Source organism: Pithys albifrons, chromosome Z (genome assembly GCF_047495875.1).
Source record: "Pithys albifrons albifrons isolate INPA30051 chromosome Z, PitAlb_v1, whole genome shotgun sequence".
In the NCBI taxonomy this organism is placed as follows: domain Eukaryota; kingdom Metazoa; phylum Chordata; class Aves; order Passeriformes; family Thamnophilidae; genus Pithys; species Pithys albifrons.
The window spans coordinates 25502389-25528437 of NC_092497.1; the positions used below are offsets into that span (position 1 = coordinate 25502389).

Consider the following 26049-nt stretch of genomic DNA (forward strand, 5'->3'; position numbering starts at 1 on the left):
TGATAGAAATTAACTAAGATTACGGTTATCACCATTGTCAAATTTTACTATAAAAGTTATTATAGTGTGAGTGATTTAAATGTGTGACACCTGCAGAGGAGCTCTGGTTTGCCCGCTTACTGGCAAGTATCATTTAATAGTTTTCCCAAGTAAACTGTTAAAAAGTGCAAGATCTATGGGAAGAAAATACAAAATGCTACTGGTTTTAAATATGTAGTTCCATCTTTAAATGTTCCTTTGAATTTTTGAGCAAATAAAAATATTCAAAACTACAGTACTTGAGAGTGTATCCTTGTGGTGAATGTTAAACTGTCAGCAGGATTTTCAGGTCATTTGACAAAAAGGATACAGGTGCAGTAGCTAGCAGTGAAGGTGACTGCTAGTTTCATCAATCACTTTGCCTTTCTTTAAGTTGATACATAATGGACCCCTTCAATCAGCTTCCTTGTTCTTTGTCACTTGTTTAGGAAGAAGAAAAAAGAGGGTGGAAGGGCTGGACTTTAAAGTCAAGGTTATAAAATGAATTGTTACTTATTTACACAGGATAGGAAGGGTAAATCGGGGGAGAGAGGGCTCTTCATAAAATGTTGAGTTTGTCAATGGGTGATAATATGCAGTTTGAAGCTTTGTGCAGACCTTGAACAGTGACAGTAGTTGTCAAAGCAGTGATTCTGAACAAGAATTTAAAATTAAGACATTGTTTAGTGACAGAGACACGGCATATGCCAGAAAATGGACTAATCAGTGTTCACTTTATTTTCAGGGGGTCACAGTAAATGGTGATCCTATGACAAAGTTTGTTTGACTGCAAAAACAGAATTATAACAGAAATAGAATGTGAATTTATACATCACCTAGAAGGTTGTCAGTATAATTTTCTTGTGTAACACTTATTAACTATACATAACAGTCAGTTCAACTTCATTACAACTGTATGCCTAATACATTACTTCTTTTAAGAGTGCAGAAAGAATTTTTTTAACCTATCTGTGCAATAGCTGTTTAGCAAGTTATAATATTTTATATTTGTTAGCCCAATATGATATATAAAAATGATAAACATAAGATAAAATTGAGTTTCCTGATGTTAAGACTTCTTGCATTTCGTGTGCAGCACAGCATTGTGAGATTATGGTAAGTGTTCTGAGGACTGTACATCAGAGTAAGAAGGAAAATTTTAAGCTCTTAGGTAGAAAGTGATAAAAATGCAACTTCTCTTAGTCTCTGCATTCAGAGTCATGCTATTATAGCAGATATTTTTTAGAAGCCTCCTTCCTTTAGCTACATCTGCAGATTATGCAGATTGTAATTTCAGATTATATTTCATCAGATGACTGATTATTTTTTCAGATTTTTGTACTGAGGAATGATATAAACCATAGGGATCCTTTATAATTTTAAATTATGTCATTCGAGTTCCACAAATACCTGTCTTGACAGTCCATAGCCCAGAAATTAAATTCTACTCATTAAGTATAAATGGAAATGGAAGTAAAAGTTTTTTAACTAACATAATATCTTGATATCTAACATGATATCTTAATATCTTAAATTTTACTATTTTTTTTAGTTTGGCATACTTGAAAAAGTGAATAAACAAATTTTGGTTGGAGCTTGAAAGACTGAATCTTGTCACTTTTGGTTGAAGAGTCATCATCACATGGAATGAAACAGTTGTTATTCAGATTACAATATTGAGATTTTTGTCCCAGACTGTTAAGAATAAGACTTGTTTGGGAAAATATTTGGTCATTGAAAGTAAAAGCTAATCATGAGACTAACTCAGCTAGTAGAGAGATGTTGCTGCTCTTAGGCCGTTTCCTGTCATGGACTAGTATTGTGTTGCCATGTCACCCATAAGCTAATAGTATAAAGTAAGTGAAATGCAAGGACATTGCAGTTGTTAAAGTAAGGTCACATGGAATATTTTAAGTTATGTCAATACAGATTCATTTTAATGTGCACTAAAAGTTCGTGTTAACAGTTGCAGAAAGGGAATACCTCCATTACCCCACTAGAAACCTGTATTAAGGTTGTTTTTGTACAGTTTTACTAGTTTGCAATGTCTTTATGAAAAAAATATATGAAAATCATTCTACTGGTTACACTAAAGAACCTCTGTAACCCCAGCAACATTAGAATATATGCTTTCTACATAAATCATAAATTTCAAATACTTTGAAATACATTTATGTATTAAATGTTGCTTTAAATTGGACAAAGTTTTAATAAATGGTCATTGTCACAGTCTTCCTTCAGCTGCATTTGTGCTCAGTAGGCTGACAATCTGTGGATTGGAAAACAGTAACTTTACATTAGTAATAAAAATTGCCTACCTAATATGCCCTCAGTTATCGACTTGAGGACCCTGCCTATGGTCACAGATACTGTGTAAGGCAGCATGCATACATTCAAGGCCTGTGTCTCTACAGTGGAGTCTTTATTAGAGATATCCATAGGCTGAGGATTTTTGATTGTGTGCATGTGGTTGCTTACATTACTCCTAGCAGTGTGTGGGTGGGATTGAGTGGCATTTTGTCTTAAGAGTGTGAAAAGAAGTGTCCTTGTAAAAGCTGAGTGTGTCATTTGACGCCAAAAATTTTATTTCTGAGTCAAAAAAATAGAAGTGTCCTTTTGAATTTAAACAAAGACACTGAAGGTAACTTGTTATAAATAAAACTCTTTGTTGCTTAATAGACTATTAACTGTAGCAGATGATTTTTTTCTTTTTGTCTTTTCAAGGGTGAAAAATGAAGCTTAAGGAAAACAAAACACAGAAAACTATATGTTAGCATAGACTTAGGTCAGCTGTAATTTTAGCAACCCAAGAAATACGGATTTGTTCAGGTTAAAATATTACGTATACAATTAAGTAAAACCTGGGGAAAATTGGCATGCCAATATCATGTATAGGAGAGGTATTCTAGTACATGCAGAGATTCTTCTGCATTGAGGAAGCACTGATACAGATGTGCGTGTGCAGTGAGTTCAGTGGTCATTTCAGACTTTGTTCTGCAGGTGGGCTACTGTGCTTTAAGGTCATCCTGGTAGAAGCCAAAATAATGCGTTCCTCAACAGCAGTATAGTGAAAAAAAGTCTAATGCAGTTGTATGAAGCTGGCAAAAATGTAGTTTACATCTTTCATAAATAATTGTACTAGATTTCAAATACAGTATATTATAGTCTGGGTTCATTTTGGCTTGTAGGTAATACTGTGTAGCAGTGATTCAACTTACGCACACTGACACGTGATGTCTTTTTCTGGGGAAAAACTTGAACTGGTTGCTTCAGTTGGAAAAATCAATATGCAGGTTGTTATAAAATGATCTTAACTGTAAAATTATACATCGTAGCCAGTCGAGTTCAGTATGTTTTCATTTTAGAGCTCTCTAGAGTACTGGCTGTTTGCCAAAATCAAAATAATATACTAGAAACCATTTTAGGAACTTCTTTAATGTTATTGAGACGCAGTGCCAAAATCTGTATTAATACCTCTCAGCAATGTCCACTAATTCAATTTCATAATTAGGATGGAAGGTGAGGCTGACACCTTACTCTGATTTTCTAACTGCTAAACTACTTCAGGTAATCACAGAATCAAAGAATCATTGAGATTGAAAGAAACCATTGAGTCCAACTGCAAACCTAACACTACCAAGTCCACCACTAAACCATGTCCCCAAGTGCAGTCCTCAGACTTGCCAGTTTGGTGGTCAATGGAAAGATTGAATCACCAAAAGGAAGTAAATTCCTTGTTTATGTATTGGGAGAATGCCTTTTCCTTGAAACACTTAATGACTAGGTGTTCCACATTGCTTGATGAAAGTCTCATGCATGTATCAGCCACTGGACTATCTGCTTTTCACCTCATAGAAGTATACATAGGACAAAACGATAGTACGTCTTAAGGTTTCCCAAGCACAGATACAAATTTCTCCAGTCTAAGTGCTTAAGTGTAGGAATTTTCTGGTGATCTCATTAAAAGAAGAATTTTCTTTAGTTACCTGTTTAAGCCCTTTCCGTAGTCCACTGCTGACCTCAGGGTACCCTTTGAGGAAGAGTGTGTGCTTCTGAATTTATACCAAGATTTGCGTCCCATGATTATGTCACTGAATTTAGCCCTTTCCCTCATGCTTTTGTAATAACCCTGACTTAATCATGAGAACATTCTGGTTTTGTTGGTGCTGAATATCTTTCTGTGTGGCTTTTTAAAAGACTTTACCAGTATTTTCATTGGATTATTCATATGATTCGTTATACTTCAGCAGAAGGAAAAGGCAAAGATGCTGAATCTCAAACAAAACCATGTATTGTTGTAATATAAAGCTTAAACTCTATTATACATGTGAAAGGTAAGCTGTCTCACTGGCCCTCAGTTACATATAAAAAAGACAAGTGCATGCCCAGTTTTAAAAGTGCTTGATTAGTGCCATTTGCTTGATGGCACTAATGGAATTTTGTGCTGTTCACAAACTCCAGGTTAAGGCCTAATCCTGATTCCTTTATATCCTATACTCCCTTTTATTCTTGAAGAGCAGTACTTTTTCATGATACAGAGTAACTGCAGTTTTGTCTAGTTGATTATTTTAAGACCAACATAGAAAAATCTAAGGGATATAAAAATGTTAGAAAAGGGATACTTTAGGATTACTGAAGATTTTGATCATCTATCTCTCGATTCACAGATTACACCCATGAGTAGAACAGAAGCCTGTGGGTAAGAATTGGAAACTGAGGCAGCAAAAGAAACCTTGTGGCCGCTGTCTATTACAGGTCACCTGATCAAGGGGAGCCTGTTGACAGAGCCTGCCTGCTCCAGCTACAGGAGGTGTCATGCTGGCAGGCTCCTTTCCTGCTGGGAGACTTCAACTACCCCAACATCTGTTGGTAAAGTAGTATGACAAGCTGTAGGCAATCCAGGAGACTCCTGAAATGTATGGAGGGTAACTCCCTGACCCAGGTGATAGACAGCCTTACCAGAGGAGAGGCTGTTACTTGATCTGTTGGTCACCAGCACAAGTGAACTAGCTGGGGGCATCAGGACTAGAGGCCAGCTGGATTGCAGAGATCATGCATTGGTGTAGTTTACAGTCCTGAGGGATATGGGTCAGGTAAGGAGTAAAGTTAGAGCACGGAACATAAGAAAAGCAAACTTACAGCTCTTCTGGGAGTTAGTCAGTGGGATCCCTTGGAGACTGCCCTCAGGGACAAAGGAGTGGAACAGAGCTGGCAAATCTTTAAGGTAGTCATTCAGAGAGCACAAGAGCTGGCAATCCTCAGGAGCAAGAAATCAGCCAAGGAAGGCAGGAGACCTGCATGGCTCAGAAGCCAGCTTCTGATCAAACTAAAGGGAAAGGAACAAATACATGGACAGTGGAGACAAGGGTGGGTGACCTGGGGGGAGTACAGAGATGAGGTATGATTGTGTAGAGAGGGGGAGAGGAAGCCCAAGGCAAAGCTGAAACTGAACCTGACAAGGGATGCAAAAAATAACAGGAAGGGCTTCTACAGGTATGTTAATCAGAAAAGGAAGGTCTGAGAAGGTGTTCCCACTTGATAAACAATGCTGGAAAACTGGTAACAATGGCTGAGAAGGAGTCTGAGGTACTCAACAACTTCTTCCCTCAGTCTATAGTGGCAGCTTCTCTTCCCAAACCTCCCCACTGGATGCTCAGAAGAATGGGGCCTGGAGAAGCAAAGTCCCTCCCACTGCAAGAGAAGATGAGGTTCATGACCACCTGTGGAACCTGAAGGTCTGTAAGTCTATGGGACCCAGTGAGATGCATCCCAAAGTCCTAAAGGAACTGGCTGATGTAGTTGCCAAGCCATTCTCCTTGATATTTGAAAAGTCATGGCAATCAGGGAAATTCCCAAGTGACTGGAAAAAGGGAAACACAGTACTCATCTTTAAGAAGGGAAGAAAGAACAACACTGGGAACTACCGACCTGTCATCCTTACCTCTGTGCCTAAGAAGATCATGGAACAGATCCTCCTGGAAGCTGTGCTAAGGCACGTAAAGGACAGGAAGGTGATATAAGGCGGCCAGCAGCACAACTTCACCAAGGGCAAGTCCAACCTAGTGGCCTTCTGTGATGGAGTAGCTACATCAATGGATAAGGGAAGGGCTACAGGTGTCACTTGTCTGGACTTCTGTGAAGCCTTTGACACTGTCCCCCACAACATCCTTCTCTCTACATTGGAGAGATGGACTTGATGAGTGGACTGTTAGGTGGATAAGAAAGTGGTTGGGTGCTCACATCCAGAGGGTAGTGGTCAGTGCCTCAGAGTCCCAGTGGGCCCTGGTGACAAGCAGTGTCCCTCAGGGGTCTGTACTGGGACCAGTGTTATTTAATATCTTCATTAAATGACATTGGGGGATCAAGTGCACCCTCTGCAAGCACCAGGCTGAGTGGTGCAGCTGACACACCTGAAGAACAAAATGCCTTCCATAGGACAAGCTCTAGGAGAGGGCCCTGGAGTACCCAGCACAGGAAGGCATGGACCTGTTTGATGGAGCTCTGAGTAACCTGTTCTACTGGAAGACATCACTTTTCTGCAGTGGGGTTGGAACCAGATGATCTTTAAGGTCTCTTCCAACCCAAACTACCCTATGAGTCTATAATTCTGTGATTACCTCAAAAATACAGTTCTTCTTGAAAGGATGATTTGAGACTGTACAAATACTAGAGTAAAAGAATATAAAAAAGCATTAAGTTTGGAAGCCTTACAGAGGGAGCCGCCTATGGGAAGTATATTAAAAGTGATCTTTTGTTTGAGATTCATCTCCAGGTGATTTAAAAATCAGTGGAAGTTAGTGAGGTGGCTTTGGTTTTTATTTTCTTTGGGGCTTTTATTTTCCTTTCAGGTTTTTATAGCCAAGAATATTAATCTAACAACGTTGGAATTGAGTAAGAGTATTTGGAACTCACTTTATAATGTCTGAAATTTCAGTTAGTCTCATTGACATATTAACGAATTAGAAAAGTGTAGTGCCTAAAAGTTGGTGGCAATGCAAAAACAAGGATGTATTAGGAATTGAAGGACTTCCTAGCAGACATGGATTTTAGAAGTGTAAAGCACCTTTTGTAGAAAGTGTTTTCCAGAGTTCAACACGATGCCCTTGAGTGGTGGTAAGTCTAGACAAATTAGCCCAAATTGAATGATGGTTTCCTGTTGCTTTTCTTAGCTTATGGAAAATAGAAGCTAGCTTTCCTGCCTGTTTGGTTTCCCTGCCCCCTGCCAGTGGGATTCTATCAGTACTTTGGCAATCCATATTAGCGTGACTTAAATATGCTGAGATATTGGGATTTCCAACAGCCTCTTGAAATAATGCAGACAAGGATGTTGACATTATTTGTTTTCATTTTAATATATCTTTTTATGAATTATTTTTGTAAGAGCTGTATAAGAAAGGTGTTGCCTTATGACTGTGAGTAATATGTAACTGGTAATTGAGTGAAAGAATGTTAATATACCATTTCCTGTCAGTAGTTCTCTTTCCTTTGTTTTCCTGGTTTTTCATCTTTCTCTTTGATGCCTTATCCTGTGTATCCCTGTGAATAGAGACACACTGAAGACAAGTTAACGGAGAAAGATAATAGGGTTTTATTATGTAGAAGCTTCCACAATCAAACCCAGGGGGTTTGACCACTAGGTCTGGAAGTTTTAGGGTTTTATACCCCCTTTTAACATCCAATCAGAATTCTCATTTTCTCTTTAATGCCCACCCAGAAGTTCTGTCAATTTACCCCCATCATCATGGGGGAGCATTTGGGCCTTCTCCTGTTGCTTGTCTTCTGTTATCTTGCAGGTGTCCGTTCAAAACAGCTCGACCTTGACAAGGCCTGAAAGCAGCTCCCAGCTCGTGGGAAAGACACTCAGTATTCACATTTAACATCCGAGTAACTCAGCAGAGACTATATGATTTGAAAACCTCCTAAAATTACATTAAATTCTCAGGCATCATCCTAATACTATAAAATTATAGTGAAGTTGCTCTCATAGCTTCAGTTGCAAGACCATGTAAATGTGGCTGGGCTACTTGATAGCCCTTCTCCCCTTAGCTGTTGCAGAGTTACTGGAGCATATCCTTACTGTGAGTGTGAGAGAGCATATAGCTCTCACAGCTCAGTAGGTAATTCTTGGATTATATCATGGATAATGCCAGTAGGAGGGCAGTAGAAGGGTTACTTAGATTAAATTATTTAGTCCACTGCTTTTACAGAATGTGAATTAGAGGAGTAGAATTACAATTATCGTCATTCTGGGAAATAAATTTTTTTGCCCAATAATATATTTTCTATCCAAACTTACATACATTTATGAAGCAGGATCAAAAATTATTCTATTTTTATTATTGCAACATTGTAAAGCTAAGGAACAAAAACAAAAGAAGGCAGACATAATTTTTAGTAGTAGTAAAAATAATAACAACAAGGCTCCTTTAAGATCCCTTCCAGCCTAAACCATTCTGTGATTCTGTGATGATTCTATGGTACTTCATATGGGAATGTGTCTCTTCTGTTTTCTGTAGTAGGTTTAATAAACCCTGTAGTGCTTTTTACTTTAAGTAGTTGTTGAAATTATTTTTTTGTATTGATATAAGCTTAGTTAATAAGGCCTTACAGAGCTGGCAAAAAGAAGTATGTTCATTTTGAGAGTATTCAGTTGTTTGTAACTACGCAGCTCTGTTGTGATAAAGGAAACCCAGAACTACTGTCAGTGATCTTACACTTTCCTCTTCACATAATTGAGTGGGGGACTTCTGAGGCAAAATCTTAATGTTGCTCTTGTTCTTAGATATAGGAATTAGTTTAAAAATACTTGCAGCTTTTTTTAGGGTGATAGATCACCTTTCAACATGTGCAGTTGGAATAGTGCCCAGTCTGACCTGTACCAAGATAGTGTTACCATACGATATCAGTGGACTCCCTACATGTGGTGGCTTTCAGTCAAAATGGGGTGGGAGGGCACTCAGTATTTAAATTTTTTTTACTGTCTTTCTAAACAGCTGTATAAAAAAAGGTTTGCAAGTTTAATCTTAATAATCTTCACCCAAAAAAGCAGACACACTATGTCATAAAATAACTATTAGTGACTAGTTTGTTTCCTATAAATCTAACTTGAGTTGATAATATGGTCCATTACCAGCTAACTGCACAGAGTATTTTTCATTTTACACTCTTCAGTTACTTTTTAGTGAAGTGTTAAAAAATATGAAGCTTTTCTCCTCTCTAAAATTGCACACTGTCTGTCTGTTATTAGGGAGATAACAGCTCTTATAAATGTTTCAGTAAGCGTTAAGTAGACAGTTATGTGCACTCTCATTCCACGCTTATTTGCTTACTGTAATAAACTGATAAAATATGTGTGGTTTGTCTCTGTGTATCTGCAGGCATCATGAGTCACATAGATTTCCTTTAGAAATAATGTTGTGTCTGCAGAATTGATTGGTTATTTTCATAAACCATCCAAAGGTACACGAACGACTTCTATTATTTAAATATATGCTATGTAAGATTTGTAGGAGATTATCTCCTGGTTAGTAGATGCTTCTTGTTCTATTAACTCTCTGTGGTAGTATTTTAACCCCCGCAGTGATTGCAGGTATCTGCCGTATGGGTTTCTTTGAGTATCACAACTGTATACGTTGAAAATTTCGTAATTAAAGCAAAAAACTGTGTTTACTAGACCAGTGCGACTGTTAAATATACCACATTACAGTCACATCAGCCTTTGTCAGCTCAAAACCCTTGCTAGCAAGTAGAGGGTTTGAGAACTCCCATTTTCCAGAATTAAATTCCTTTGTTGAATATATACACATTTTGTTTATTTCCAGTACTGCCACACTAAATGCAAGTGAAAATTTATGTTCTGTAGAAAGAAAGATGGCTGAAACATAATGTCATTATTCTGACTGTCCTTTGTGTTTTTGTTGCTATGTATAGTACAATACTGAAAATAGAAGTGAACAGACGCACAAATGAAATTGTGACTGAAATGAGAAGTAACGCTGGAGGGAGCATAGATTATGGTCTCTAAAAATCACAGAAAGAATTCAGTAAAATTTCAATCAATGTTACAGTTTAAGTATAGTGAGGGGTTTTTCTGCTTGTCTATGCATTTTGAAACAGCTCATCCTGAATCCCAACACACAGCACATAAAGGACAACCAGGAGGTCAGGGCCAGCCAGCATGGGTTGGTGAAAGGTAAAGGTCCAAAATGCTGAGGCCAATGGTACGTGGTTCAGCAAGGCCAGGTGTTGGGTCCTGCCCTTGGGTCACAACACCACAGACACTGCTACAGTCTGGAGGAAGAGTGGTTGGAAAACTGCCCAGGAGAAAAGGACCTGGGGGTGCTGTTTGACAGTGGCTGAACATGAGCCAGCCGTGTGCCCAGGTGGCCAAGAAGGCCAATGGCATCCTGTCTTGGATCAGCAATAGTGTGGCCAGCAGGACTAGGGAAGGGATTATCCCTCTGTAATCAGCACTGGTGAGGGTTCACATGAAATCCTGTGTCCAGCTCTGGACCCCTCACTACGAGAAGGACATTGAGGTTCTGGAGCGAGTCCAGAGAAGGGCAGTGGAGCTGGAGGAGGGAGGGTCTAGAGAGTAAGTTCTGTGAGGAATAGCTGAGGGAGCTGGGGTGGTTTATCCTGGAGAAAAGGAAGGTCAGGAGACCTTATCGCTCTCTACAACCACTGGAAAGAAAGTCGTAGGCAGGTGGGCTTAAGTCTCTTCTCCCAGGTAAGTGATCAGACAAGAGGAGATGGCCTCAGGTCATGCCACAGAAGGATTAGATTGGGTATGGGGAAAAATTTCTTTGCTAAAAGAATTATCAAGCATTAGAATAGGCTGCCCAGGGAAGTGGTGAAATCACCATTCATGTAAGTTTTCAGAAAGCCTGTGAATGTGACACCTGAGAGAATGGTTAGTGGTGAAGGTGGCAGTGCTGGTTAACAATTGGACCTTTTTATGTTTTCATTCCTATTAATAAATAGTATTAATAAAACCAGATATAAAATAATACAAAGAGGCTAGTGTACTTCAAAATACTTGTGTTAACATGAATTAAACATATATCCTCAGCTTGTTAATGTAAAATAGATGAACCATTTCATGAAATAACTTTTATATTATGCATGTCTCACTCGAATGAATATTAAAAGCTACAGGCTAAGCTTACACTTAAAAATAAGATTTAAATTACATCTTAGAACCAGATTTGTTCATTGTTTGAGCAATGGTTTAAGTTACATGCTAATTTCACTGCTTGATAACATCTGTTATTGTCTCTTCCTGTGTACCAGCAAGATATTTATTATTTAAAGTACTTCCTTTCTTATTTCCTGACAACTGAATTGTTTTTAAGAGTTTGACTTGTCAATTATTTCTAAAAACTAAGCAGAGTATTCTTCTATGAAAGTTTGGGTCTTGTATTCAAAGATGTTCTAAATTTTGAGTAACTGTGAAAGTCTATACAAGTTGTACCTTTTCATTCATTTTGCATTGGCCATAACTCTGGTCATGTGATGTCACAGAGGTTATGATTTTATAAATAAAATTTAAAGGTGAAGTAACTAATCCTATAATGTATGTATGCATGTAAAAAGGCTTTGGAGTTAAAAGGTACCTGGTGTTTGTGGATTTTGTAAAATTTCACTGAGTTGTGTTCTTGAACAGAAGTGTTGGTTGTTTCCATGCTTGTCAGAGATCAAGAATTGAACTGAAAAAGTTATCTCAATTTAAAAATATGGTGCCTTTACTCTTCAAGTGATATTGGTACTATTATTTGAAGAGGTACAGAAATTTATAGTATGTGTTCTGTTGTAAACAGCTGTATTTTTTCTGATCATACGAAAAGTTAAAAATGTTGTCCCTGAGAACATTACATTATCTCTCTGTAGGGTGAAGAAAATGACTGACCTTCACCGATTTAAAGTATTAGTAAATTGTGCAGATTCAAAATTGGTGTGGTGTAGTTTCCACAGCTGAGAAGTGTTTTGAAACTGCTTTCAGTCTTCACACTTTAGATTTCTGCTAGACAATTAATTTGTTTCTAATAAAACTGATCTAGAAGTTTTGTTTATTAGAGAAAGAATTACATAAAAAGTTGAAAGTGAAATCTAATGTGGAGGGTTTTGCAGAGGTGTTTGCCTGGTCATATCCTGCATGTGTCGTTCTAACTACAGTCACATAGAGGCTGAGTTTTGAGGATATGGGAAGACTTCTGCCTTTTTTCCTTTTATTTATTCTTCATGTGGTATGATCTGTGTGAACTTAAAGCACCTCCCAAAGCCACCTCTGAAAACACACTCAGTTCCCCATGTGGTTTTCTTCAGCTTTCATTGAAGTAGTGTTTAATGTTTATGAGTTGACCTTCACAGATACTCATTTGAGGTGATGGATATTACTAGTCTGGCTTTCCAGTTCAGAAACTGGTGCCCAGAGACGAAGATCAAGTTTGTTACATGCTCACTAACTTCAAAGATTTTCAACAGGATGCTTCATGGCCTTAAGTTTTCCAGACGCTCTCCCATTTCTGTAATACCTTACAGGTTTAAATCTGCGCTCTTACTGCTTCTCCTATTACTGAAATTGTTCACTAACCCCTCATTGTTAAATGTGTCAGTTAGGAAAGTGTACCGGCCCTGCAAGTGTTTTGTAGAGAAGGCAAGATGAAAGCCCGTTCTCCTTGCTTAGCTGCTTGGAGTCTTGAACATCCTGCTATTTGCAGTTGTCTCTTTCAGTTAGTTACACATTCAGGGTTGTGGGTAGGGAAAGAGAAGATGGACACTCATCAATGAAAACATAGCGGTTCTGCTGTAAAGTTTAGTAGCTCACAAAGATTTGACCAGACAAATGGAATTTTCATGCTGAGTATTTGGCAGCTTTTACCTCTGTGTTCTGTTTGTTTGGTGTTGGTTTCGTGTAATTCCCTAACCTTTCCTTAAAACTTGTTTAAAGAATTCAGATTCACTTTTCTGCAGATTTCTGCATATGCTTTACTGTTGTATTTTTTTGGTCATGATTACCAATTTCCTTATTAGTAGTATGTGGAAATATATTTGCACATTAAATGTGGGTTTTTTCATATTTCTGCAAGATAGAATAAACCTAAATGTCCCTGGGATTTCTCTTACTGCTTTTAGAGCCAGGACTATTTAAAAAGTGACAGCATCCTTCTGCTCTTTATAACTGTGTTTATATTACTATATCACCATTGTAATTGTTATGCAACATTTTTTTGTAGTTTTAACTGAAGAAGGACATGACAATTTCTCTCTACACATTTACATTACACAATGAGCTTGGAGTCACCCTTGAGGTCTGATGCATAGACTATTTCTTGTTGGAAAAAACTATTTTAACTCTACCTCTTCAAAAAAAAGGTGATTTAATATTAGACATAGTAGAAAGTGAGACAGATAACAACAAAGGTACAGCTGCTTTTTCTCAGCACCCAAAAGGTTATTTTTAGGCTCTGTTATCTGATAGCTATTACTGAAAACTTTTTATGCATCTGAATATGTCCTTACATGTTTTTGGTTCACTAAAATTCTCATTTGAAAGCAAATGCTCTAGCTGAGTGAAAAGTGCAATATTTAATTGTTATTTTATTTGTTCTTCACTTACAACTTTTGCCAACTGTTGTTTTGTACTTAACAGGTCACTACGCAAGTCTCTGTGCCAACAAAAACATATGACCTGCTTCATCGAATGAGTGGAAAAGGATTAGCAGCTCATTATCACTTCTCAAGACAGCCAGGCATTTTTGGTGATCATATGGTGTCTGTGCAAGTGACAGTAACAAATACAACTGATCAGAAGATAGAGAATATTCACATTAAGGGGAAGAAATTAGCTCCAGGCTTGAGGATGCATGAGTTTAATCCAATAGGTAATCATATCTTTAAAAATACAGACTTCTAAAATTTCAAATACAGGAAAATGTTTTTATATAGTCATATGTATACTCATGCATACGTATATACGTGTGTGTGTGTGTATATATGTATGTATATACACATATATGTGTGTATGTAGGTATACGTACATGGCAGTTGAATGCCACCCTGACATCTGATCCTGTCAGATCTCAGAAGCTGAGCAGGGTCAGCCCCAGTCACTACTTGGATGGAAGACCTCCTGAGAATACCAGAGGCTGTAGGTTTTAGTCCTGAGGACTTGACTGTCACTGTCCAAGCTCGCTCAGCCGTGGCAGATGAACCTGAGGAGTCAAAGGGTGGGGCCAGTTCTGCGCATGCTGTGCCTCACCCAAAAAAATCCACTGTGCAGGCTGGAAGGGCACACCCACGTGGGGAGAGCCCTGCCCAAATCTGCGTTTGCGAAGCCTGGCCATACGTACATACAGTCATGCAACTATCTTTCCTTTGATAATCGGATTTTAACAAAAATTTAATTCAGCTTTCCCTTGTATTTGACTTCGAAAATAACTCCTTAGGTCAGAACTTCCATACCTGAAAGCTTACCTGCTTGTTCAAATATCAATTATATTTTATCTCTTCCAGCTGATACAAAAAAAATTTCTGTATACCTAGAAACTTTGATTCTCTTAGAGCCTTAGTCTAGAATGGCTGTTACGAGCTACTGTTAAGAATGAGGATTTATGTATTCACAATTCTTTCTTACCACGCTTTAAGCAAATTTGTAGATGTATTGTCTGTTTTGTGGCTTGGAGCATTGGCATTTTTTCTCTTGTGAGCTTATGGCAATAAAGTGGAAATGTATGTTTTAGTTTAGCTTGTATGTACCATACTTACATCAAATGTGTCTGCTTAGACTAGATAGAAGGCAATGCTGGAGTCAGCCCTAACCTAAACTGTTTCGCTTTGTATGCTCTGATTGCAGTGGTTTTTTGCTAAATTTCTGATAGTGCAAAAGACTATAAAATCAGAGAAAAAATACAGATCATAACTACTTTTATTCAAGAGTAGTATCTGTGCATGCAACCTGCTTTTTTTTCTCAGCAGTTCTTTATTTTAGGACACTGTGGTGTAGTCAGAAGGAACAAAGGTGTCTCTTTCATAATAGAAGTGGGAAGGACAGACATGCTCATTTTTGACACAAGCTTCTGTTTCTTTAGACACATTTCTTCTCCTTCAATGAGCTCCATTATTACGTGAATCTGTATCACATTACATGAATCTGTATCCCATATCCCATCACAATATGGAACATGTTTTTAAAGCACAACAGTGAAGTACAGAATAGTCTTTGTTTTAAGTAGTTAAGATACTATTGAAATACTGATTTTTTAACATTGTAAAGGTTATACAGATGCCAACCAAATAGCTACAAAAACAATTGTCCCGTTCTACAGTTTATTTTAGAGTTAAAATTATGGAACTGATTGCATTTTAGTAATGATACATACTTGATCAAGACAGTTACTTTTAGGAAATATATTAATGTTTGTTTTAAACAAACTTTATGTGTTTATTCCTCAAGATAAGAAGTCCAGCTCAGAGTTCTGAATTCAAGTCAGTTTTGACCATCTGCTTTATTGTACATTCATCACTTAGAAACATTTAAAGAAATAAGGCACAAAGACTTACAAGCAGAAATCTAATAATGCTGTAAGGCATATCAGGAGATACTGTACCTACAATAACAGTCAATAAAAAGTAGTATTCACACTTTTCACATAAAAACCATGGGGAAAAGAAAAAGTGGAAGTAATAAGTTGCCCACTTTATGTTTCTTGAGCTCCACAAAACAGGCCTGCACTTTAAAGTATTTATTTCCCTGAGAAAGACATTGTGGTATCTGTCCTGTGAAGCTGTTGGTTTCTTCTGCAGAAAATTAGCTATACATCATCCGTGGTTCCTACCAAAAATATTTTCTTGCTTGAATGCAAATTTTCTAGATTTGTCACTTTATCTGGAAGGAAATTTGTGTACTCTGTTTTTACTACATTTTATGTTTCTGGCATTTGGGGAAAAGATCCTATAATTTGCACAGCAGAACCAACAGAAGAAGTGTCGGTGTAGACAGGTATTCCTACTGGAGTAGAAGTCTAGTTTTGCCTCCCATCACTGCAGTTACTGTTGGCAATTGTTCTGAATTTTCTGGTAGAAATTATTTTACCCAAGTCCCTGTGCACAACATTTTCTTGTTGGCTAAGTGCCTTTGAAACCCTCTTTGGAACATTAAGCTCAAAGACTTCGGTAGTTTGTTCTGAATTGATCTGGAGCCTCTAATGTTTGAATGCTTTACACAGACTTCTTGGAATACTTTGTTTTCCATTAATTCCCTCACATTAGTTTAGACTCTGCCTAACTGCATCAGCTCCATGTTTTCCCTATTTTTCCAGACTTATTCTTGATATAGTTAAATTTTGTTTCCTTTTGTCATGGAGCAGTTGCCTACTTTTGAGTTCCTGAAAAGCATCAGATACATTATGAATAATCTGGAAAATAGAAATTTTTTTGCCTGCGCAATCCTTTTTATTTTAATTCCTCTCTTTTAACTATGCTTTTATATTTTTTGTGTTGTGATCTTGAGAGGTCAACCTCTGCTTCAGTGCTTGTCTTTAATATTTCTAACTTATGTAAACAAAAGAGCTTAAAAGACAGCTTTTTCTCTACAATATTAAGGAAATAGTGTAGTGATTTAGTCAAAAAGCCAAGAATGATAATATCTCTTGATATCTAAACTCTTAAGGTGTGTCCCTGACATATATATATGTGTGTGAGTGTGTGTGTGTGTGTGTATATATATATGCTGCTTGTATAGCACAAACCATCTTCCATTTTGTGTTCATAATCTTTCTCTTCCCCTTCAACCAATGCAGTTGGAATATTGAGAGAAAAGTACACCACCGTAATTGTGAAATAGGTCAAGGTCACCTCATTTTCCATTACTGTGTGTATTAATGTAAATTTTAATAATATTTGTTGTGTTTTGCCATTTATTAACTAAGTCTGCAAACTAGTGTTACTGAAAATGAACTCTCAGTGCTGGATCTGTACGTGATTAAAAGAGTGTAATTAATGGGTTTTCCTGTAAAAAATTTTTCTCGCCTAACACATCCTTATTTTGTTGATAGGGCTTTAAGACTGAGACAGCAACATTTCATGTGCCCTAACTGTGTATGGGGGGATCCAAGACACTTAAACTTGAAAGTGTGACATTTTGGGGATACCTACTTGAAATAAAACTACAACTATTGGTTCTTTTCTTATGGAGCTTTTTCGGGGTTTTCAACATAGACTTTTTTAATTACGTGAAGTTTGGGGGTTTGCATCTGAGTTCTTCTGTTGCCTTGCATGGATATTTGACCTGTTAAAAATCTCTTCATGTAGAGTGCCTTGAGCCTGGAAGATCGACTGCTGTTACAATGGGTATTGACTTCTGTGATTCTACTCAGACAGCCACTTTTCAGTTATGGTGAGTTCCTGGGAGAGGGAGAATAATTTCTGATACTTGACAGGCAAAAGTAGTGTTTATTGAAAGTTTACTTGCCAATAGCAGGCTTGCTGTTTATTAAATATTTAAAGAACTAAACAAAACTTACAGCATGATGTATATCCAACATGTTTTTAGATAAATAATACATGATTAGTGCTCGGTTTTACTATTAGAAGAATTGTTTCCTTCATCCTTTCAAAGTATTTTAGCACTTGCTTCTCAAAACACGGATTTGATGGTAAGCTCAAATCGAGGTTTGAAATCATGTGTTTGCACTCAAAAACTACTTGATGTGTTGTATTTGGGAGGCCTAGTTTACGCCTTGGTTTAAACAGTACCAAGCAGAAGCATTAAGTCCTCATCTGATTTAGAATTCCTTCTCTGTTCTTCAGCTTTATTTTTCTCTTCTGATCTTCTTGGGATTCTTCTTATTAGTACCCTTTTGAAAGGAACAGTCAGATCTGACCATTCTTCTGTAGAGTTTTATGTGTGTTCTTCCTAGTAAGAAATTGCAAGTCAAAAAAGCACATGGTGTGAGCAATTTTACTACCCTGAGTGCTTATTGTGGCTGTTTGAAATGTGTGTTACCATGAAGCCAAGCCCAAAATTTGCTGACCAAAGGCGTTTATTCCTCCTGCTGTAGATTCTTTTAAATAAACAGTGAAAGAATGAAAATGAGTAACTGGCTGCCCAACTAGATTTTGTCTCACGTGCTTGATTTACTTTGTTTATACTTGTTACTGGTACATTCACGGTCCTCCTTTGTATGAGTTCCTTCTGCACTCTAGAACAGCAGGGAACCCATTCACCCAGTGAGATTTCTGTTATAACCTAGCATTTGAAATCAGGGTAGATTTATAGTAAGTGTGGAAACATGGTGAGAGAATGGCCATGGGACAGCTGGACACCTTCTTTTAAGAGCTAGTCAGGTTATGTAGTCTTTGAAACTGTGCAAAAGCACTGTAGAGCACTTTTTTCTGCACTACTTTTCTTTAACAGATTTTGAAATAATTTTTTTACATGTTTTGTTGCAAGAATCACTGCTTTCAATATTCCATATTTAAAAAAAGATATTGGAGAGACATTCACATTGCTGCATTCCTGTTTAAGGAAAGCCCTTTGAGAAAGTTCTGTACCCCTTTCTTAAATACTGTAGCAATTTTAGTGTACTGCCACTAAGCACAGCTTGTGCAGCTTAGGGGTTATTAAAGACAGTGTGAAAATATCAATAATAGAGATGTCCCCTGGTGACTCCAAAAGTACTGCTAAAATAAGATTTCTTGTTCTGGAGGCAAAGAGGTTTTTCTATTGGATTTTTTCATTTCTCAAAGCTTTTCCAGTACAATCAATGCTCCTACATAGTCATTTTACACCTATTTGTACCTCCAGCAAGATGTCTGCAACATGCAGTTTATGCACATCACGTTGTTACAGCTGGTCTGTATACTGTTTGGTGGAATTTGGAAACAGCTTTGGACTGTTGCCTGATGCTAGGAAGCTCCTTTCTAGACAGTACAATTTCAAAATTGCTTCAAAATGGTAGGCTCTTTTTCCCTAAATTATTTGAGTTTTTTAAATAGAATATTCTCAGTTTTTCAAGCAGAAACATTCATTTTTAGATAGAGCAGATATTTTTCTTTCATGTATGTATTTTCAGTATACCAATGATTTGATTTCTAACTTACACCATTTGTTGCTAAGAATCCTAGCAGTGATGAGGATAAGCAATGTAGCATAACACATTGATTTTATGCAGATCATCACCTTTATGTTTTGGGAGGTCTGCTGTATTAGTGATATATAAAAACTGATTACTTTCTCCAACATTGCCTAGTAATTGTTTATTATTTTCCTATTAGACAAACAAGACAGATCAATATTCCTGAACACCAACCAGACTATGAGTAACATCACTGTAAATAGATTTGCCTCAGACCTCAGTGGTGTATTCATTTTAATGATTTAGACAATGTGAGTCCAATGACAAAGCGCTCAAGCTAAGTTTAAAATTAAATTAAGAATAGGAATTGCTTACGTTGTTCTTTAGTAATTGATAGGGCCTTTGTCACTAGTTCTTAGAATATAGTATAAAAATAGGTAAAGTGTTCATGGGATTGGGCTTGCTCTTTGAAAACATACATTCTTTAAAGTCATACTCATCTTCAATATCATTGAAGAAATTTTGCAGTGTGATGCTTTGGGAGCAATATCTTGGGCAACTCAGATGCAGCCTTTTTAACTTGTCATACTTCTTAAAAAGCTTTCATCTGAAAGAAGGAATGACTTGCAGAAGTTTGTCAAAACATAGTTGAAATACTGTGCAAAGTGTGTTGATATTCTTTTATTTCCTACTGACATAGCTTTATGAAAGACAGTGTCAGTTACTTTACATTTTTGTTAGAAGCATTGTCAGCAGTACAGTGTTCCTGATCATAACAATTTTCTTTATGCTGTTCTAAGAGGAGCACTTTATCTTGCATCAAATGTAATTGATCCTGAAGCGATGTAATCACAATTACTCACTTTCTTAATTGGCCTGCCCAAAATCAGAAAATGGAAACCGATCGGCAGTGTTTAAATCAATAGCTTTGTAGTAAAGGCTGTGGGGGTAGGGACGTAGTGGTAATGGGTAGATCAATTGGTCTTAGATGCCAATCATGGACTGTGTGTTTTGCATAGCAAACACTACCTTTCTGCTTAGGGATGTGTTGTGGTACTAAGTGGTTCGATAAATACAAACTGTATAAAGGAAAAAACTAACAAGTCATAAAATATTTAGATCCTTTTCTCAATTTGTTGTACAAGTTCAAGGACAGTGAAGGAGAAACTGCATTACAGAGAGGCTTGAAGGGCAGAGTTTTGAAAGACCTCCCTGGCAAATACTGGTTTTGTCAAGCAAAGCTTACCAAGATCACATATCTAATTAAAAATAAGTGAAATGCCTTAACTTGGAAACTGTGCCTAATGCATTTATTTAGAATGTGTATTAGGATGTTCACACTATGTACTTGTTAGGGAGAATATCTCTTCATTGCAATTTTTCTTGTGCCATCTTCTTGCAGAGGCAGACTACTTCAGCATTGCTGGTGTTCTGCATGATAATGCCTCTCAAGCAGAGTGTTAAAGAGGAATAAATGGCGGAACTCAGTCTTTTAAACGATTTTTTTTTTGAGTGTTACTCTCTTTTTGGATTACTTTGTTCTCATTCTGCAAGCAGGATATACACAATTTAGAAGTTTAAAGCAAGTTGTTACTGGCTAACTGAGCGGCAGTGTAGGTTTCTAGCTTGTTAAATTGTAGTTAAATTTAGTGTTTTCACCATCCTAGTAAGAGACCTCAGCCTTAGGTAAGCAGGAAGGCATCAGCTGAGCAGAGGAAAGGTTGGAATGTATCCTTGATGCAACAGATTAACTGCAGTACTCCACTGAATGTGGAATTACTTTTTTTTTCCTAGTCAGATTTTAAAAATTTCCACATCTTAGTGATCACCTTCTTAACAATGCTACCATGTCTATTATGTTATCTTTTTTGTCTTGCATGTCTCCGCGTTTGAGATATTCTCAGGGCTTTCTCACAGTTTACCAGCCTTCTCAGATGTCTGAACAAAGATTTGGGAGCTTTTCCGTGTCAGAATTTGGGCATGGATCCTTGGAATGAAGACATTTGAATCCCTTGAGGGAAAAAAGACAATGATGGTTCTAGAGACAGAGGGTTCTATCTTGTGTGTACATATATTTAGCATTATGAATTCTCTGCATTTGTAAAACCTGATAGGCAAATGTTCAAATTCTTGTAAGTATTTGATGAATAACTCAAGGTGAAGGGGAGGTGTCCTTCTTTACTACATTGAAAGATGAAGAAGAAAACTTGTCTTTACTTCTTCTTCCCTGTTCTTTTCATCCTCTCTTTCAAAATTGTCTTAGTTGTTCCTAAAACTATGAAAGAACCACAGTTTTGAAGATAAAATTGATTTATGGAGCACCCATTTTCTTCTTGTCATTTCCCTGTTCTTTTGATAAGTATGTAAGGTGTTGTTTAGCTTTCTTTGAAACCACTTGGCATAGGGAAGGGGCCATGCCATGCATCTCTTGTGCTAGTTTTCTCAGGGTTTCAGTGCAAAGGGTACATTCAGAGCTCCCAAGAAAAAGGGAAATGGAATGAAAGCAGCTTTATATTGGGATTTCCAATGTTCCAGTGTCATTAGAAGAGCTAGTACCCTGTACATACTCTTCTGCTGTTGTTATGCTGATAATAAAAACCCTGTCTGTTCACTTCATCTGCCTGGGACTGTATAAAGAAAACATTTTGATGATTACTGCAGAAGAGGTTGGCGTAAAAGGAAGAATCTAGCATTTTCCTAAATGAAGTAAATCCCATGAATGAGATTTGAAAACCTTGTTCAATCTGCTCTCTGCAGGTTCCATCTTATTGTAAAAGATTTTACTCTAAAATTTGTTTTCCAAGGAAGACATTTTTTGCAGCATGAAATTCACTTACTTCACTCTGTGTTGATGTAGAAATCTTCTCAAGCAGAACTTCTGCAAAGTGGAGTAAATGAAGAGGATCAGTTGTGTAGCAGTCAGTATTTCTATTGAGTGCAAGCATGCATTCAGGTGTAGATGCTTGCATAAAAGCATCTGATTAAAATTATGTAGTGGAATATGTTATGGAATATATTAAAGCTAATGTTAGAGATGCAGTACTGTCTTCACCTCACTGTTGCTTGTAGTTTCACTTGTTTCTTGCTGTTTCTTTCCCTAGTGCTTTGTCAGCAGATCACCAAGTTGCATATAGATGTAAGACAAGATATCTAGTACTATTCTCTTTATTTCATTACTCTAGTAGTCAGTTGGCCCTGTTCCAGAAAACAATTACGATGAGAAAGATAACTGACCTGGAAAAAACAAGGGTGGACATAGACAACTGCTCTCATTTGTTCTATTTCTTTGGCCTTTTTTCTTGTAAAAGACGGATGCTGCCCTTTCCTCAGCAAGACTGTGAGCAAAGTGCGTCAGACTTCTCTGTTCCTTGTTTTGTTTTGCAGAAACGTAGTGTGTTGCTCCTCCATTTCAATTATTTTTTTTTTTATTATTTGTGGAGATTTTTTGAATACAAGACAAATACAGGAGGCTAGTTTGGGATAGATGTATTCTGGGACTAGCAGCTACTGGGAGTGACAAAAAAGGATTGTATAGAGAGCAAGACGAACATTCTCCAGTCTCCTATTATAATAACAATTTATTAAAAGCCGTCAAAATTAAGACTTAACTCACTGCTATTGTGGAATCTTCAAAGAACTCATTCACAAGTATTAACATTATTTGCTTTAGTTTTAAAGAAGATTTTGCCATCATTGTCCTCAAGTCTTATGGCAGGTAACTTCTTTCTTAGAAGCTCCTTGGAGCCAATTCTTAAAGAAAAAAAAAGAGTGAATAGCCACTGGTTTCAAATGACAGGTGCTAGCTGCTCCCACTGCAACCATCTAAAGAAAATGTAGAACTGCACATCTTCCAAAGGATTGAGTATTAGTCCTGCAGTGTCATTTATCACAGAGCTAGTAAGCCTGCCTGTGTTCTGGTGGAAACATTATTGTCTCTGATCTGTTCATCTTAATTGGGTGCATCAGAAGATGATGTAATGTGATCTTTGAATCATGAAAGTGACGTAAGGCTTGAAAAATACAGTATGTACAGTTTAACATTTTTTAAGGCATAAGTAAGGGTAAAAATGTCTAACGTTTTTTGCCCCTAAGTTCACAATTAAATGCAAAACAGATTTTGCCAACTAATGACAAGGTGCTGTTCTTGGACATCCCAAATGTTTGATTCTTTGAGCTTCTTTCTGAAGACTTCTCATTAAGCATTCATGTTCCACTAAGGCAACTTACCAGTTGCACTTGCTAATACCAGAAAGTGGAGTCTTTAATTTTTGAAATCTGAAAGCAGTTGCATTTCATTGGCCTAGGAATTTTTGGCACTTTTTTTTCTAGCAAGCTTCTTCAGCTTGATCTTCCAGGAAAGTTAGAGCAGCACCACCTGAGAGATGTTTCAGTGCAGCTTGAACAAGTTGTCCACCAGGTTCTTAAATGTTAATGTTCAAGCTTCAAATAATCTCTGCAGTTTTTTGTTTAAGCATCATGTATACTAGTTACAGTATTAAAAATACAAATAAATTAGTTAAATACATAGGAATTTAGTTTAGTAGGTATTAAGGGAATTTCAGTAGTTGTACTGCAAGAGTCTATTTTATTATTAAACTTGTCCATTAGATGTCCGATGAAATCTCCGTCTTTGGAGATACTCCAGTGGACAAGGCCCTGAGCAGTGTGAACCAAAGTGGCCCTGGCACTAGCCCTGAGCAGGAGGTAGGAGCAGGTGATTTCCTAATGGCTCTTCTGAATTTTCTGTGGTTATATAGTATTATGAAATTACTTTTGTTAAATTAGATATTATGAGGTCTCTAATATAACAATGCATTAAAAGAGATGCAGACCAGTAAAAATAAGTTGTATATTTAACCTATGAAGTGCTTGATAAGAAGAATCTGTAAGGAAAGATGATTTTCGCTGGCTGAAAAATTTACAGAACTACACCAGAATTAAAGTAATGCAAAGTAAACCAGATGCTGATTAAAGTGAAATTAAGAATAAAGTGGTTTAAAGAACAACCAGCAATTAGAATATCTATTTGTAGGCGATGAAGAGTTCATCGTTTATCAAAGAATATATACTAGCTATTTATTCACTAGAGGAAAGGGAAGTGGAATGTTTGTTAGCAGCAGAGGTGTTGAATGGTCCTCTTGAGCAGTTACAGCCCTATAAAACCCAAGCTATGCTCATGCTTTTATTCCTTCTTATTGTGAAAATATTATTATAATTATTTTAAAACAATCTAATAATTGATGTTGTAAGTCAGGTTTATGTACAAATGGCATGTCCAGGAAATTAAAGACATGAATCATTGTACACAAGACAGTGTATCTGTTTCGTGCTGAATTATGTACTGCACACCTTGCTTAAATATGAAACCTAACATTGGCTGAATGATCAATTGAACAGTGCCAATGAAGGTATTATTAAAAGTGTTAAGCTTATAGTCCAAGTAGTAGATATAAACAGCAAAAAATTAATGAGGCAGTTGATTAAAGACACTTCTGTCAGCTTTTAAGCTGATTGAGTTCTTAATCATTTTTCAAAGGAAAAATTAAAGAAAAAAATACTTCTTTCTTATTTTACAGTGCACTTAATCAGGCCAGCCAATCAAACAATTTCTGGTCTTTTATTATAGAAATTACTTTAGAGATGGATGGTATTTATAGTAGGGTGGGGAAAGTAGGAATTGTTAGCTTTCAAAAACAACATTTTGTAAATGATTCTTTGCAAGAGAGATACTAGCCATGTTTGGAGGGATTGTTTCTCTGTATGTTTAGTAAATAGCAGTTCTGAAAAAAGTTGGCATCAGTGCTGAGTTTTGTTTGAACAGTCCATCCTTGAGTTTGCATCCATAAGCATAATTGTAACATATCAGAAGCTAGAATGTAAGAATGTACCTGGTCTTAAGCATTTGCTTTTGAAAATAGTAAGTACAGTAAATATTAGAATAATGAATAACATGGCTGTAAAATGCTTTTCTGTTTTCAGGTGGCTTATTTTGCATCTTTAGGAAGGAGACAGATATGTTTTCTATACTATTGATCTAGTCCTGGGTTTTTTCATCAGTCTATCTTGTTTCAGAATTTTGAAGTTGCAGAGTTACAATAAAACAGTTATATGTGTTTTAGGTTAATTTAAATACCATGGATGTTTAATTGATGAAATGTATTTTCCATTCTAATAATTGTATCATTGTATTTAAGTAAGATATCTGAGGCATATCAGCAATCAATATATATTGACTATGTGGTGCATCAGTTAAAAAGTGTTCTTTGCTAAAAATTTTTTTCAGACCTCAAAACATTGACAAAGATGCTGACTGGATGTACTGATCCTGAATTGCTCGGCAAATTCCTTATGGTGTAGGTAGTCAGTGAAACATAGCAGAGTGAATGTGTCTTGAGTCTCTGTAGACTTGAGGAAGTCTGAGACAAAATAGTTGGAAACTTGGAGAAGTGAATGAATACAGAGAGCAAGTTCACTGTGTTATATGTATTTCTTAAAGAGAAATCTGTAGCATTTGACAGTAGTATGCTTCTGGTGATAGTATTTTTTTAACCTTGCCATTAAGAATACAGTCTCAAGTTCTTCCATTTTCCAGTGTGCATGTACATGTATGGCTTTGTCTAAATACATAAAATGTTGCCAAATTTAAGTTATTGACGATATTTCTTCTTTACTACTATGTTTATTGTTTGTCATGTTTCTGATTTTTTTCAGACGATAATAATCCTTTTGCCTGAAATTACACCTTTCCTACATTTAGGCCTATTTCTGTGACAGGTTTTGCTGATGACAGGATGTGTGAACTACAGTTCTTTTAAATTATTTGTAAAAATGCACAATAATTTGTCCTTTGCAAGCATTTAGTTTGAGTGTGATGCTTTGTAGATTACAAATAAACATTGATGAGTAACAAATATTTTTTTAAGAATAAGAAATATTTTCAGAAATAAAAGGCTGT

The 26049-nt window shown here is 36.7% G+C and overlaps 1 protein-coding gene across 2 annotated transcripts in view; it reads left to right on the forward strand.

Annotated features, from left to right (window-relative positions):
• AP3B1 (adaptor related protein complex 3 subunit beta 1) overlaps window positions 1–26049 on the forward strand; it is a 157426-nt gene that overhangs the window by 111943 nt on the left and 19434 nt on the right. For both annotated transcript variants that reach the window (XM_071580024.1, XM_071580026.1), the window contains exons 23-24: window positions 13670–13901; window positions 17329–17413. In XM_071580024.1, the coding sequence (XP_071436125.1) occupies window positions 13670–13901; window positions 17329–17413 (317 nt within the window). The remainder of the gene's footprint in view (window positions 1–13669; window positions 13902–17328; window positions 17414–26049) is intronic.